This window comes from Cebus imitator, unplaced genomic scaffold, assembly GCF_001604975.1.
Source record: "Cebus imitator isolate Cc_AM_T3 unplaced genomic scaffold, Cebus_imitator-1.0 Scaffold741, whole genome shotgun sequence".
In the NCBI taxonomy this organism is placed as follows: domain Eukaryota; kingdom Metazoa; phylum Chordata; class Mammalia; order Primates; family Cebidae; genus Cebus; species Cebus imitator.
In genome coordinates, this window is record NW_016108056.1 from 105,043 (window position 1) to 119,247 (window position 14,205).

Sequence of the window (14,205 nt, forward strand, 5' to 3'; positions counted from 1 at the left end):
AAAAAAAAAAGCAAGCAAGCAAGCAAAGCTGGGCCCAGTGGCTCACGCCTGTAATCCCAGCACTTTGGGAGGCTGAGGAGGGCAGATCATGAGGTCAGGAGATCAAGACCATCCTGGCTAACAAAGTGAAACCCCACCTCTACTAAAAATACAAAAAATCAGCCAGGCGTGATGGCACACACCTGTAGTCCCAGCTACTAAGGAGGCTGAGGCGGGAGAATTGCTTGAACCTGGGAGGCAGAGGTTGCAGTGAGCCAGGATTGTGCCACTGTACTCTAGCCTGGGCGATAAAGTAAGACTCTGTCTCAAAAAAAAAGAAAAAACAAAACAAAACTGTATTTCTATAATTGTATGTATCACATTACCATGGTATGTGAATTAATTGTGTCTGTCTGCTCTGCTAAACTGTGAAGTTCTTAAAAAGTGGGAGTTTCTTTATGTTATCTTAAGTCTTCAGAGCACAGCATGCTGCCTGATCCCTAGTAGGTGCTCATTAAAGGCTCCCTAAATTAAGGCCAAGTAATTCTACTTCTTTCCCCCAATCAACTCCACCCTTTCTGTACCATCTGCACAGATCTTACTCAGTTCCGTTTAGGAATGTTTTTAATAGGCCTTAGAAAACCAGTTCTCTTCCTGGCTCCTCATGTTCTCTCTGGATAGAGGCCCCCCCTGGGATCGTGCCCACAAGGTACTATTGCAACTCACATGGGCTAACTGCTTTTCCTGTCACCCGTTACTATGTCTCAGATGGCCTAATCACACCCAATATGTGGCCCCCCCCCAACCAAACACTGAGGCAACTGTAGCTAAAAACAAAGTTCCCTGACTTTTCAATTGATGTTGAGTGGTCAAAAGCTTTGGGCCACTGTCTCTCTATTAATTCCTGACTTAACAAACACAAGTTAAAAAAAAAAAAAAGAAGTCATAATACCATAGAACCAGGAGTTCTATGGTACCTTTCCAGTAGGTACCTTTTTCTATGAAAAGGTACCTACTGTCCCTAAACAGAAGCTACAAGCTTGCCCAGAAATGTACACACACTTTGTTCACCTGGGTACCTCCTTATTTAGTTGTTACTCTTCAGTCAATGACTAAATCTTTCCCAAAACGCTTGTAAGAAGTGGAATTATACCATGTAGGGTTTTATGGTATCCATCCTCCAAGAGGGCTGCTGTATTTCCTTATTGTAAGTTCACTGTCTCACACTTTGGTTACTTTCCAATCTGAAATGCTTTAGGATTAGGAAGCAAACTACATGCCTCCTCCTTCTACCCTGTGACTCCTTCTCAGAAGTAAAATTCATACCAATGAGCAATATTTGCTCCCAAGTAAAGTAAGAGTTAGAAGATATGAGTTATATTCTGGCCAAGTGTGGTGACTCACACCTGTAATCCCAGAATTTTGGGATGCTGAGGCAGGCGGATTCTCTGACCAACATGGAGAAACCCTGTCTCAATTAAAAATACAAAATTAGGCAGGCGTGGTGGCTCATGCCTATAATCCCAGCTACTCGAAAGGCTGAGGCAGGAGAATTACTTGAACCTGGAAGGAGGAGGTTGTGATGAGCTGAGATCGAGCCACTGCACTCCAGCCTGGGCAACAAGAGTGAAACTCCGTCTCAAAAAAAAAAAAGAGAAAAAAGAAAAGAAAACAAAAGACAATATGAGGTATGTTCTACAGTAGGGACTGTCCAGAAAAAAAAATTTAAATTTAGAAAGATATGAGGTATGACTTGAAGGGCAATAGGAAAGCCCTCTTCTACAAATATATTTTTGCAACTCCAGATCTATGTATGAAATTCCTTCTTGTTAATTCTACTCCTAAACTCCCTAAGATGCAAAAAACTGTTGGAAAAATTAATAGTTTAAGCGACTGTGTTATTTACATCTTAATAACAGCAATTCCAGATCCTTTCTTGAAGGTAAGTTTTGATTAAGGGAAAGACAAACAAATACCAAGGGAGGCCAGCTGTGGTGGCTCATGCCTGTAATCCCAGCACTTCAGGTCAGGAGTTAGAGGCCAGCCTGGCCAACATGGTGAAATCCCATCTCCACTAAAAACACAAAAATTAGGCAGGCATGGTGGCATGCGCCTATAATCCCAGCTACATGGGAGGCTGAGCAGGTGAATCACTTGCACCTGGAAGCCAGAGGTTGCAATAAGCTGACATAGCGTCACTGCACTCCGGCCTGGACAATAAAGCTAGACTCTGTCTCATAAAAACAAAACAAAACAAAACAAACAAAAAAACCCAACCAACCAACCAAATCCACAAAGGGATGCCCAGAAGAAAGGGACAGGATATGACCAGGGTTTAGGAAATGGCAAAGACTAGAGGGGATTAAAACATACACACACGGCCAGGCATGGTGGCTTACACCTGTAATCCCAGCACTCTGGGAGGCTGAAGTGGGTGGATCACCTGAGGTCAAGAGTTCGAGACCAGCCTGGCCAACATGGTGAAAAACTCTGTCTCTACTAATAATACAAAAATTAGCTGGGCATGGTGGCACACACCTGTTCCCAGCTACTCTGGAGGCTGAGGCAGAAGAATCGCTTGAACCTGGGAGGCGGAGGTTGCAGTGAGCTGAGATTGTGCCATTGCACTCCAGCCTGGGCGACAAGAGAAAAACTCCGTCTCAAAACAACAACAACAACAACAACAACAACAAAACACACATACACACACACCCCCCATATACAACTGTCTCTAGAACTGGCTTGCAGTTGAGAAAAGTTCCTTGGGGGAGACAACTGAGGTTTCCAATGGGCACTATATAAAGGCTGGGTATAATAGAGGGCTTTTAAAGCCAGTAAGGACAAATTCAATTAATAAGGTGGTAGTATGAAATGGTCTAGCTGTACTCTGACTCTGAGATTCAGAGGAAAACTGATTTCAAATCCAGAGAAGCTTGGAGCTTCTCACATCACTATAGAAAGACACACTGTTCTCTAGCTTGGGCAACAGAGCAAAACCCTGTCTCTAAAAATAGAAGAAAAGAAAAGAAAGACAAATACAGGAGCCTCTTAGGAGAACCATCATCATCATGGATAGGAAAGGAACAGTCAAGTAACGTGAACATGCAGAGGCCATGAACATGCAGAGACCATGAATTTGAGATAAAGATCTGAAATTCCTCTCTTTAGCAGAGATACCAACAATTTCCCCCCCCAAAAAATGATCCCTTCTCCCCATAAAGTTTTGTTCTGGCCAGGCAGAGTGGCTTATGCCTGTAATATCAGCATTTTGGGAGGCTGATGGGGGTGGATCACAACGTCAGGAGATAAAGAACATCTCGGCCAACATGGTGAAACCCCATCTCTACTAAAAATACAAAAATTAGCCAGGCGTGGTGGTGCACACCTGTAGTCCCAGCTAGTCTGGAGGCTGAGGCAGGAGAATCGCTTGAACCTGGGAGGCGGTGGTTGCAGTTAGCCAAGTGCTACTGCATTCCAGCCTGGGAGACAAGAGCGAAACTCTATCTAAAAAAAAAAAAAAGTTTTATTTCATCTATTTGGGCATTTCCTAGGACACCCACCACACAACTTGGTGTGTGTGTGCTGAAGATGAATGATAACCCACAGTACAGACCTCTGCTTGTCTGACTTGGAAGAAGACAAAATGAACTGTGAAAGGAGCACAATAAATAACAGAGTATCATCCCAGAAGGGAAAATTGTAGAAAGAATGAGACTAGAGTTTGGTGAGAAGATGAAAACAGAATTGACTTTTGTGGCACATCCCCCAAAGCAAAGCAAGATTAGTCTGATTTGCTGTCTCTGATTCTTGACCCTCCTAAATGAAATGAGTGAAGTATGTGTGGGAGGATTTATACTTCTTAAATTGCTGTACAGTTTACATATTTTAAAATATGTATATATTACTTTTGTAATTAAGAAATGTAGTAATAAAATATATTGGTAAAGAAGGGGAAAAGAAGGAAGTACAGTAGGGGAAAATCCAATAGGTTCCAATCTATGAGGGATGAAGAAGGTTGGCAGACCATTAAAAATACATGAGGAAGAGGGTACTCCACTCCTCTGCTTTGGCAATCTTTTCCTTTTTTTTTTCAGAGAGAGGATCTCATTCTGTTGCCCAGGCTGAAATACAGTGGCAAGATCATGGCTCACCGCACCCTCGAACTCCTGGGCTCAAGTGATCCTCTTGCCTCAGCCTCCCAAGTAGCTGAGATTACAGGCTCGTGCCACTACGCCCAGCTAATTTAAAAAATTTCTGGCCGGGCACGGTGGCTCACACCTGTAATCCCAGCACTTTGGGAGGCTGAGGTGGGCGGATCACCTGAGATCAAGAGTTCAAGACCAGGCTGACCAATATGATGAAACCCCATCTTAAAAATAAAAATAAAATAAATAAAATAAAATTTCTTGTAGAGACAGCATCTCACTATGTTGCCCAGGCTGGTCTCAAACTCCTGGCCTCAAGTGATCCTCCTGCCTCAGCTTCCCAAAGTGCTGGGATTACAGGTGTAAACTACAGCACCTCTATCTTTTTCTCTACTCACCATCTTCCCCAGACACTTCGTAGTTTGACCCAACTTTCTAACAGCACAGAAATCTGGGCTTTTGAAGAAGTAGACAAAGAACAAGGGGTGATTCCAAGCTTTTGAAATGGAATTTCTCACTCTTCCCCAAATCTGTTCCTCAGTAATATCACCTCATAGTTTTGGACCTGTTAACTCCTTTACCTGCCTGGGAAATACCCAAGTCAAGTCTAAGTCCCACAAAAATTTCACCAACTATGATCAGAAGATCTCCTGATGGCTGAGGATCTCTAAGCCCCTTTCCCACATAAATAATAAAATAGATATGAAATAGATTCTCAGTTCTAGGAGACACGGTATTCACTATAGACCACATTATTAAGTATGAAAGAAGTGGACAAAACAGGCCCCCAATCCAACTTCTTAGCTCTTTCATAGGACATGAAACAGTAGGTTAAGAAACAGACTGCAGTATAGACCAGGTATGAAGCCAAGAGAAAGTGTAAGGGCTGAGTATGGAGCAGCCAACAGCCATAGAAAAAAAAATTACTTTCATCTTCATCCCTACCCTGGGAGTTCTAAAAAGCTTCAAATTACCACATCTAAACACTGAAAGGAACAAAAGCGTGGGTACTCCCAAGACCCAGAGCCTCCAGCACCACTTCAGCATACCCAGAAGCTCCCATAACTGATACCAGGCCCTGCTTCCATTTCCTCAACTAACTTAGTCTTCTAGATTCATAGAGCCTTCTTCATTTTCCCCAGTTCTCCCTCACTGAACCCAAATCTCTCTCAGCTCAACACCACAACTCCCTCAGTTCTTTCTACAATAGGCACTTTCCCTGAAAAGAACGCTTCTTATCCAACTAAGAACCCTTTTCAGGCCCTTCCAATGAGCCTCTCTGGAGGGACCCAGCCCCAGTCAGCCTTCGGGCTCAAGCGACAGGTCTGACCCCTCCTCAGCTCCCGGCAAATGGGCTTACCTCACCCGCTGCCCTGTCCCTTTCCCCAGCTCCTCCCTCTTCAGAGCTGCTTAATGAGGCCTGGCCCTGCCCTCACTCAAGCTCCGGGCCTGCAGCGCCCGGCCCCCGGCCCGGCCGCCGCCACAGCCCAGCCGCCTCCCCGACTCACCAACTTTGGGGTCCCAGCCCGCCCAGTCCCCTTCTCTGAGCCCCTATTAGGCCTGCCGGGGCCCGGCCCCCTTCTCCCTTCTCCAGTGGGCCACTCTAACCCCTCGCTTAGGCCGAGACCCGCCTCGGCTCTCAGGCCAGGCTGCTCTCATTTCCCGGGCGCTTCCGCCCCTGCCCTTTGGGTTCCATCAGCTCGGTACCTGGGGCTCCGTCTCCCCCGTCGGCCCCAAGCCTGTGTCGAACAGACAAACAGCTGCAGCTCAACCAAACCCTCCTGCCCCTCCTTCTCCTCCTCGCCCTGGGGCGGGGACTCCAGCCAATAGCTAGATTACCCGCCTACCATCGAGGGTGGGCTATATGTGCACTCATCCACCAATCCTCTGGAGAAAGGCGGGTCTCTTTGGGTGCTGTCAACAACAAGTACGAGCAAGGGACTCGACAGGCGGGGCCATAAACCAATAGCGAGAGAGAAACCTCGAAGATGGACGAGGTAAGGAGCCATTAAAAAGCAAGCTTCTGAAGACAGTGGGGCGGTACACTGCCGACAGGCGCATGTATCTACCAGTAAAACCTCGACACCCCATGACCCCGCCTTTTGACTCATAAACATCTAATCAGGTGAGTGATGGAGGCGGGTCAAAGCGAAACTTTAACCAGTACTGCGAAAATACAGGATTTGACTGGCAGCAAGGCGGGGTTGAAGGAAGCCTTAGGAAGGCCGCTGCTGACCTTCGCCCCTCCCCTGGACTTGGCGGGGCTGGCTCTAGTGCCCCGCCTTCTATGACAAATTTGCCGGCGTAAAAGGAAATACCTCTCCTAGGGATCCGGAGCCTGGGAATTTAAGTAACCCTGACATCAGCGCTTCCTCCTTTTAGTGAGGTTTCAGGGGACAGGAGTATTTGGGGTGGCCCGCGGGCGGTCTGAAATGGTTTTTGGTGGACTGAGACAATGGCAACTACAAGCAGTGGTAGCTTGGAGACACTTTTTCAGAATCGTATGTATATGTAAATAAAAGAATCTTTGGAAAACTTTGCTGTTTGTGATATGAAACAGAAAGGAGAAAAACGGCGAGCTTACTGGTAAATGCAGCGCCGAGAGGCAAATTCCCCGGGAGCCCTCTTGCCATTTTGTATGTGCGTGTGTGTGTATGTGGTGTATGTGTATGTGGTGTGTGTATGTGGTGTGTGTGTGGTATATGCATATGTGGTGTGTGTATGTGATGTGTGTATGGTATGTTGTATGTGTGGTGTGTGTGTGTGTGTGTGTGTGTGTGTGTGTGGTATGTTGGCTGGGGGAAAGGAGGTTTGTTGGTGTGTGGAGAAAGTGAAGTAGGAAGCATATAGGTTTCAGTTTCCCCAGCCATAAATAGGGACAATAATAACCGCTTTGTTTATCACCAGCACTAGCCAAAATGGGGCAGGGTGGGTAGACAAACACAGAGAGATTAGGAAAAGGGGTCTGGAATCAATGATCACGTATACATAGTCATATTCTGCCTCCCACCATTCTTTTAGTAAATAAGATGAGGAAAGAGATGAACTATAAAACTAGGTACATTTTTTTAATGAACTACAAACTAAATTACAAGTAACATTAATAGCAGGGGCACGCAAGGACAAGGGTGACAGAGACAAAATCATAAAAGAAAAAATGCTTTTTTTTTTTAGCACTGTCATTACAAAACCCCAAGGTGCACATGGCAACAAATCCACCCACTCTGACAAAAAAAAAAAAACAAAAAAAACAGCCAACCCTACTATTGGATAAAACCTGAAGTATAAATATAATTGTTCATCCTTCTTTTAAAGAAATATTTTTATCCAATGCCCTCACTCAATCACAGCCCTGTAAAAGTGTCAGCATTCTCAAAATGATGCCTAAACCCTAACTTCCACTCCTATGGGGTAGAAGGTGGACTTCAGAGGAAAATGGGATCAGGAATCCCTGGCAACTGAAGAACTAAGAATACTAAAAGGAAGAGAAAAATTCAAACATCTCTCACCTGCCTCATAAGGCCGCGGTGAAATAATAGATTGGAATGAAGCACAATATCTGTCCCAGGGCCTCCCAGACTCCTCATGCCGGTAGAAGAGACAAACATGGGGACTGGGGCCAATCATTGCTTCTGCAGCCCCATCAGGGCTGAGTCTTGAGTCTCCCAGCCTATTAGGTGAGGCAAAACACTAGGGTATAAACTGATTGGATCTATTTTATCAAAGGAATTCTTTAAAATAGACTCCTCTCTGTGGTTTTGTTTTACTTGGTTCTCAAAAGCTCCAACTTAGGCCCCTGCTATTGTTTGGCCTTTACAAAAATTGTGGCAGCAGGAGGCTGGGGATCCTGGTCATCCCAAACACTGGAAATAATAATTATGGGGTATTCAAAGATTGATACGGCAAATCTAATGTGTAGGGAGGCTTTTTTTTTAAAAAAAAATACCAACCCTCTTCAGCAATAATTAGGAGAAGAGAGAAAGGATAGTGGAGGCTAACTTAAGTGCATCTAATACTGAAACTTCCTTTCATTTTTACCAGTTCCTCTCTTTCACCCCTGTATTCCCAGAGTTGGCTGGCTAAGACTGGAAGGTGAGTGTTTAAGGCAAGATCAGAGGGCCCACCTGAGTCCAAATAGCCCAAGGCCAAGCCAGGTCAAGCCCACACTGGAGGAGAGGGTGAAATTAGGGCTGGGGGCTTTGAGAAGGCCATCAGAGTCGAAGATGGGGTACTGGCTTGGTCACATCCTGGAAGAAAGGGTGAGCCAGGGCTGCCTTTGCCGAAATCCGCTTGTTGGGGTCATAGTGCAGCATTTGCTAGAGGGAGAGGGGAGAGATGTATGTTGACTTCAATGATGTGATGGTGGACTAAATGGGCAGCAAGTGTTCCCAGAAATCAGGAAACCAGAACTCCTTCTACCCAAGGCAGAATTTTCACTTCCATCCTCCTGTATCTGAATCAGCGTGCCAACAGGAAAAGAAGGAATCAGGGAAACGAAATACTGAGGCCCAGAGTTAGGGTCTCATCCTCCCTTCATCCTGTAAAATCCCTTCCCTGGGAGAAATGAATGACGGGAAGCAGGTGCCCACTCTCACCGATAACAAGCTCCGTCCATCTTCATCCAGGGGAGGTACAACTTTACTAAAATCTTGTCGGGCCCACTTGGGGAAACTTGGTTTGTAATCAGGCATAGAAGTAACTCCTGGCCACACCACCTCATCTGGGGTCCCCAGAGTCCGAAAGATCCGGAAGAGCTGGTCAATCTCAGAATCTCCAGGGAATAGGGCCCGGCGAGTCACCTGAAAATGGGGAAAGAAGAAATACCAAGACCCACATTGACATCAGTCAAAACTGTTCTCTATACAAAGGAGTTCCCACAGGCAGTGAAAGGTCAGCAGGGCCCCATGATTCCCTCCCCAGGGCCTTTCATGGGGTCGGTCACACAGAACCTGAGACAAAGAAGTCCCTTCATCTGTCTCCTTGCCCCCTCCTTCCTTCCCCCAACCATGACTTTGCAGATCCCCAAGGCTGGGTGGGGCTGGGAGGGGGTGAATGTCTGGGGTGCCACTGACAAGTAGCAAAGGGATCCCAAGCCACTCACGGGGTGTGGGGTAGACACTGCGGTCATTCCCCAACCTTGTGATGCAGCCACTTCTAGATAGGAGCACAGCGGGCAGAGACTCTGTCTTCCATTTCTTCTGTGTTCCCCACAGCACCTAGCATGGTACTGGGTACACACTAGGTGCTTAACAAATATTTTTTGATGAATTGAGAGAGGAATATGGGCAATTGTAAGGTAATGCATTGGGGGATAAATGCACATTACATATGTATAGGCTAACGGTCTTTAAGCTCTTGGTTACAACCCAGATAAAGGACCACAAAACATATTGCTGATTTGAAGGCTCAGCCTACTGCACTGCACTGTTATATTAAAGGAGATGGGGGCTTCTACATAAGGCCAGGCCTCAAGGATCCTTCAGTCTGAAAAGCCAGAGGTTGAAGGGGGACATGATCTAAATCTTTTTTTTTTTTTTTAAAATAAAGATGGGGTTTCACCATGTTGGTCAGGCTGGTCTTGAACTCCCAACCTCAGATGATCCGCCTGCCTTGGCCTCCAAAGTGCTTGGATTACAGGCACGAGCCACCATGCCCGGCCAATCTTTTTTTTTTTTTGAGATGGAGTCTCGCTCTGTCACCTGGGCTGGAGTGCAGTGGCGCTATTTCATCTCACTGCAACTTCCGTCTCCCAGGTTCAAGCAATTCTCCTGCCTCAGCCTCCCAAATAGCTGGGATTACAGGTGTTTGTGCCACCATACCCGGCTAATTTTTGTATTTTTTGTAGAGATGAGGTTTCAGCATGTTAGCCAGGTTTGTCTTGAACTCCTGTCCTCAGGTGACCCGCCCACCTCAGCCTCCCAAAGTGCTGGAATTACAGGCATGAGCCACTGCGCCCTGTCTAAATCTGCAGTTTAAATGAAGGGTGTGAACAAAGGGACCACAGCTGGCTTCACTACATTCCTGGCACCATGCAACAAGGTCTACAGGCCTTGAAGTCAAGCCCTGAAATAAAAGAGGCACTAAATGGAATCATTCTCCCAAATATATGCAGACTGTGGTTAAAACAGCTGCAGAAATGTTTTACCTCATTTCAGGGATAGAGATGTATACTAGGTACTAAGGCTGTTGTTGGATATCCTAACATTGTGGTTGATGTTGGGCCAACAGTTGCATCCTTTCCCCACCATTCCCCTTGATGCTACTTTAGAAAGAGAACCCTGTGATAGAAGCATCATAGGTCTGGGCAGAGAAACAGTTTTGTTGTTCTTCGATGTGGGGAGAAGGGGGCTGGGTGGAACTTGGGCAAGCCTCCATACCATCTCAGCAAAGATGCAGCCCAGGCTCCAGATGTCCACAGCTGTGGAGTAGTATTTGCAGCCCAGGAGGATTTCAGGAGCTCGGTACCACAGGGTGACCACCTGAGAGACAAGAATAGGGAGGGTGGTGTGGCTTATAGGGTACAGAGAGTCCCTCAGCACTACTCTGCTAACTCTTGGTCTCTTAACAAGCAGTTTCCTTCCCTCCATCTTTGCCCTCCCACTGATTTCCAGTTCATAGTTCTGGAGACCATATTTTCTGACCCCAATTTGAGATCTTCCTGGAAAAACTTGAGACAAACAGTCATCATAATTTTATTTGATTTTTTATTTCTTTAGAGATGGGGTCTTGCTATGTTGCCCATGATAGTCTTGAACTCCTGGGCTCAAGTGATTATCCCACCTCAGCCTCCCAAAGTGTTGGTATTACAGGCGTGAGCCCAGTTAGCAACACAGTATGAATTCCATGCATACCCTAAGACTCTTTAGGATGTCAAGAGATTATTTCTACCTAGTAAGAAACTGTTGGCCAGATATTTTTAGTAACTTTGTGAATGCCCTAGTTAACACCTCTTGGGAAACTCAGAGAAGAAAGGCAAAAAAGAGACTCACCTCATGGGTATAAGTACGAACAGGGACTCCAAAAGCTCTGGCTAGTCCAAAGTCTGCTAGCTTGATGGACCCCTCTGTGTTTATAAGCAGATTCTGAGGCTTAAGGTCTCGGTGTAGGACGCGATGAGAATGGCAGAAAGCTAGGCCCTGGAGCAGCTGGAACAGATAGCTCTGACAAAGGAGAAAGAGAGGACTGTATTCTTCACCACAATGAGCAGATTGGGTTTGCTCTGTGCCCCCAAAGCTCTACTAAGGCCTTTACTATGTTGGATTATAGTTACATATTTACAAGGTATTTATTTCTCCCATTAAACTGTCAGCCCAGAGAGGATAAGGACCAAGTCTTACTCAACTTTGCATTCCTTTTCTATATGCTGTGCATTGAATAAATGTTTGTTTTGTTTGTTTTTTTTTTTTTGAGACGGAGTTTCGCTCTTGTTACCCAGGCTGGAGTGCAATGGCGCGATCTCGGCTCACTGCAACCTCCGCCTCCTGGGTTCAGGCAATTCTCCTGCCTCGGCCTCCTGAGTAGCTGGGATTACAGGCACGCGCCACCATGCCTAGCTAATTTTTTGTATTTTTAGTAGAGACGGGGTTTCACCATGTTGACCAGGATGGTCTCAATCTCTTGACCTCGTGATCCACCCGCCTTGGCCTCCCAAAGTGCTGGGATTACAGGCGTGAGCCACCGCGCCCGGCCTGAATAAATGTTTGTTAATAGATTGAAAGTAGCTCTGGGAGTGAAGAATCCAGCCCTAAAATAGATAATAGAGACTCATTGGCTAGTTCTTCCACCAAACAGAAGGGCTTTTTGGAGGAATTCACCAGGTGCTCTCAAATGCCATTTATCTGAGTTTCATCTGACCTCCCACCTGAGTTGCTAGGTTGACTCACTAGAGTTTCAACTTTGATTCTTCAGTCCAACCCTAGGGTTAATGAGTATAATGAGCAGGGAAGGAGACAAAAAGAAGGGTAGTGTGTGTGTGTAGTAGATGAGGGCTCAGAAGAAGGCCAAGATCATAAAATATCACCCGGAATTGCCTGCCATCAGTCCCCCAAGACACGTCCATGATAGCGGGGAGCTGATGAGAAGCATTACCTTGATGAGGGGAAGAGGAATGCCAGTGAGAGCAGAGGCATCCATGAATTTCTTGAGATCTTGGTGCAGAAATTCAAAAACCAGGTAGAGTTTATTTTCCGTGTGAATGACATCCAGCAGCCTAGAGAAGGAAAGGTCAAGGAAATGGAGGTGCGAGACAGAGAAATGGCCACACTGTACGGACAGAATTCATCCTTCTTTCCAACGGGATCGCCTCTCAGACACATACTTACTTGACAATATTAGGATGGTTAAGCTCCTTAAGCAGAGAGATCTCTCGGATGGCAGTACTGGGCACACCCTCAGTCTCACTTGGAGAGGTTGGGAAAGCAGAGATGGGAATATGGTTACAAATACTTCTTTTCCCCCCACGCAGTCATTTCTTTCCCCCAAGGAGGCACCACCCAGCACCCCCTAGGAAAGTGAGAGGAGAGAAAGGGTGCTGGAAGGAGCTGATTCCTGGGTAGTCGGGGTGTGGCTTTTGGACATATTAAGGTCATTATCTCCTCTTTTCCCAGGGGTAGGTAAGTAAAGCTGCCTGGTGAAGGTAAAGCAGGGAGACTGTAACGGGGGAGAAAAATAAAATATAAATTTAAAAATGCAGGAGTAGCACCCAGCGTCCCCAGAGGGGCCAGTGAAGTTAAACTGCCATTCTTTGGAAAGAGGAGAGAATTCTTAGGTGAGGGTGGGGCAGTGAGGAGGGCTCTTCATTCAGAAAGGCGCTCCTCGTCGGTTCCCACATAACTCAACTCCATGGAGAGTCCTGGACTTCATCTCAGAGGCCTCCTTTCTCTCCCCGAGTCTCTGTGGTCGCACAATTTGGGGGCACCATCGGGCTCAGTTTGAGAAGAAAGTTTTCCATAGATTCTACACCACCCTATACTCTCCACCTTCTACAGGCCCCCAGCCCACCCCACTACTTCTAAAGAAGTCCCTCCCTGCTCTCTTCCGGTCCCTGGACCGCTACCCGCCCGTAGGGGGTTGGGGGGCACAGTCAAGGAGGTCCCCTTAGGAGTCCCGGGTACAGAGGCCACTCACGTGTCCAGGCGGATTTTTTTAAGCGCCACCACTTCTCCCGTCAACTTGTTTCTGGCTTTGTACACAACTCCGTACGTGCCCTCTCCGATCTTTTCCACCTTTTGGAAGTTCTCCATGAAGCGCCAGCGAGTCAGGTCTGCCCGGCCCTGGAGCGGGGGCCTGGGAACCCTGCAGAAGGCGGTCCCTGGCTCTCGGAGGCCGAGAAGGAGGAAACAGGGCCCAGTACCGTAGCCCCGGGTCGGGATGGAACGCAGTATACCTCTTGCTCTTGTCAATTTGGCCAACTTGAAACAATGTTGCCGCCTCCCCCCCGAGTTCCCGACCGCCACCAGAGGCCCCGCCCCACCTTCCCGCGTTTCCCTGGCTCCGCCCCCAGACCTTCTTATTGGTCAACGTCAGAGCCGGGGGGCGAGCCCAGAGCTCCTCCCTGCAAATGACCACGCCCCAGGCAAGTTTGGTTCTTGGGGGCTAGACAAGTTTCTTCCCCGGTGGGGCGACCGAGCACTCTTCCCAAGTACCTGCTTGGTGTCCGAGTTTCTATGTTTCTAGTCTCTAGGGATTTCTTGATTTCTAACTCACTATTTCCACCACTCCTGGGGAAAATATGTATCGACCTAAGGTTAAATTCCACCTGGCCCAGGAGCCTCCTTTGAAAAGTAGGAAGTCAGGGATCTCGTTGTAAAGGATTCCTTGGCCTCAGAAGAGTCGTTGCCTCCGCCTCATAGTCTACCCCGACGCTGTCTCTGTTTTGGGGTGCAGGGTTCTGTTTCTGTCCTTTTTATTGGGACGGAGTTTTGCTCTTGTTGCCCAGGCTGGAATGCAATGGCGCGATCTCGGCTGGAGTTCTAGCGATTCTTCTGCCTCAGCCTCCCGAGTAGCTAGGGTTACAAGCATATGCCACCATGCCCGGCTAATTTTGTATTTTTATTAGAGACGGGGTTTCTCCATGTTGGCC

General features: G+C 47.0%; 2 protein-coding genes across 4 annotated transcripts in view; both read right to left on the minus strand.

Annotated features, from left to right (window-relative positions):
* Nucleotides 1–5,960, minus strand: part of RAB5B (RAB5B, member RAS oncogene family) — a 23,085-nt gene extending 17,125 nt beyond the window's left edge. The window contains exon 1 of one of the 2 annotated variants that reach the window (XM_017519404.2): nucleotides 5,832–5,960. The gene's annotated coding sequence lies outside the window, so the exon portion shown is untranslated. The remainder of the gene's footprint in view (nucleotides 1–5,831) is intronic. The other variant, XM_017519405.2, reaches the window with a different exon arrangement.
* Nucleotides 5,961–7,166: 1,206 nt separating this feature from the next.
* Nucleotides 7,167–13,601, minus strand: CDK2 (cyclin dependent kinase 2). 2 transcript variants are annotated; one of them, XM_017519402.2, is made up of 8 exons: nucleotides 13,251–13,601; nucleotides 12,446–12,523; nucleotides 12,213–12,333; nucleotides 11,114–11,284; nucleotides 10,502–10,603; nucleotides 9,226–9,369; nucleotides 8,720–8,923; nucleotides 7,167–8,440 (listed from the first exon to the last, which is right to left on the minus strand). In XM_017519402.2, exons 1-8 carry the CDS (start codon nucleotides 13,364–13,366, stop codon nucleotides 8,336–8,338), a joined length of 1,041 nt encoding a protein of 346 aa, XP_017374891.1. In that variant the 5' UTR covers nucleotides 13,367–13,601; the 3' UTR covers nucleotides 7,167–8,335. The 2 variants fall into 2 exon arrangements, with proteins under 2 accessions (XP_017374891.1, XP_017374892.1); XM_017519403.2 differs by lacking the exon at nucleotides 9,226–9,369.
* Between the last annotated feature and the right edge of the window lie 604 nt (nucleotides 13,602–14,205).

Bases quoted from the DNA above. Each gene is read 5' to 3' on its own strand.
- CDK2 (XM_017519402.2), bottom strand. From the start codon at position 13,366: ATGGAGAACTTCCAAAAGGTGGAAAAGATCGGAGAGGGCACGTACGGA. The intron at 10,604-11,113 runs GTGAGTCTCTTT...CTTGTCTCTCAG, and splicing joins TTCGTACTTATACCCATGAG to GTGGTCACCCTGTGGTACCG. The intron at 8,924-9,225 runs GTGAGTGGCTTG...CCCCATTTTCAG, and splicing joins CAGTGTCTACCCCACACCCC to GTGACTCGCCGGGCCCTATT.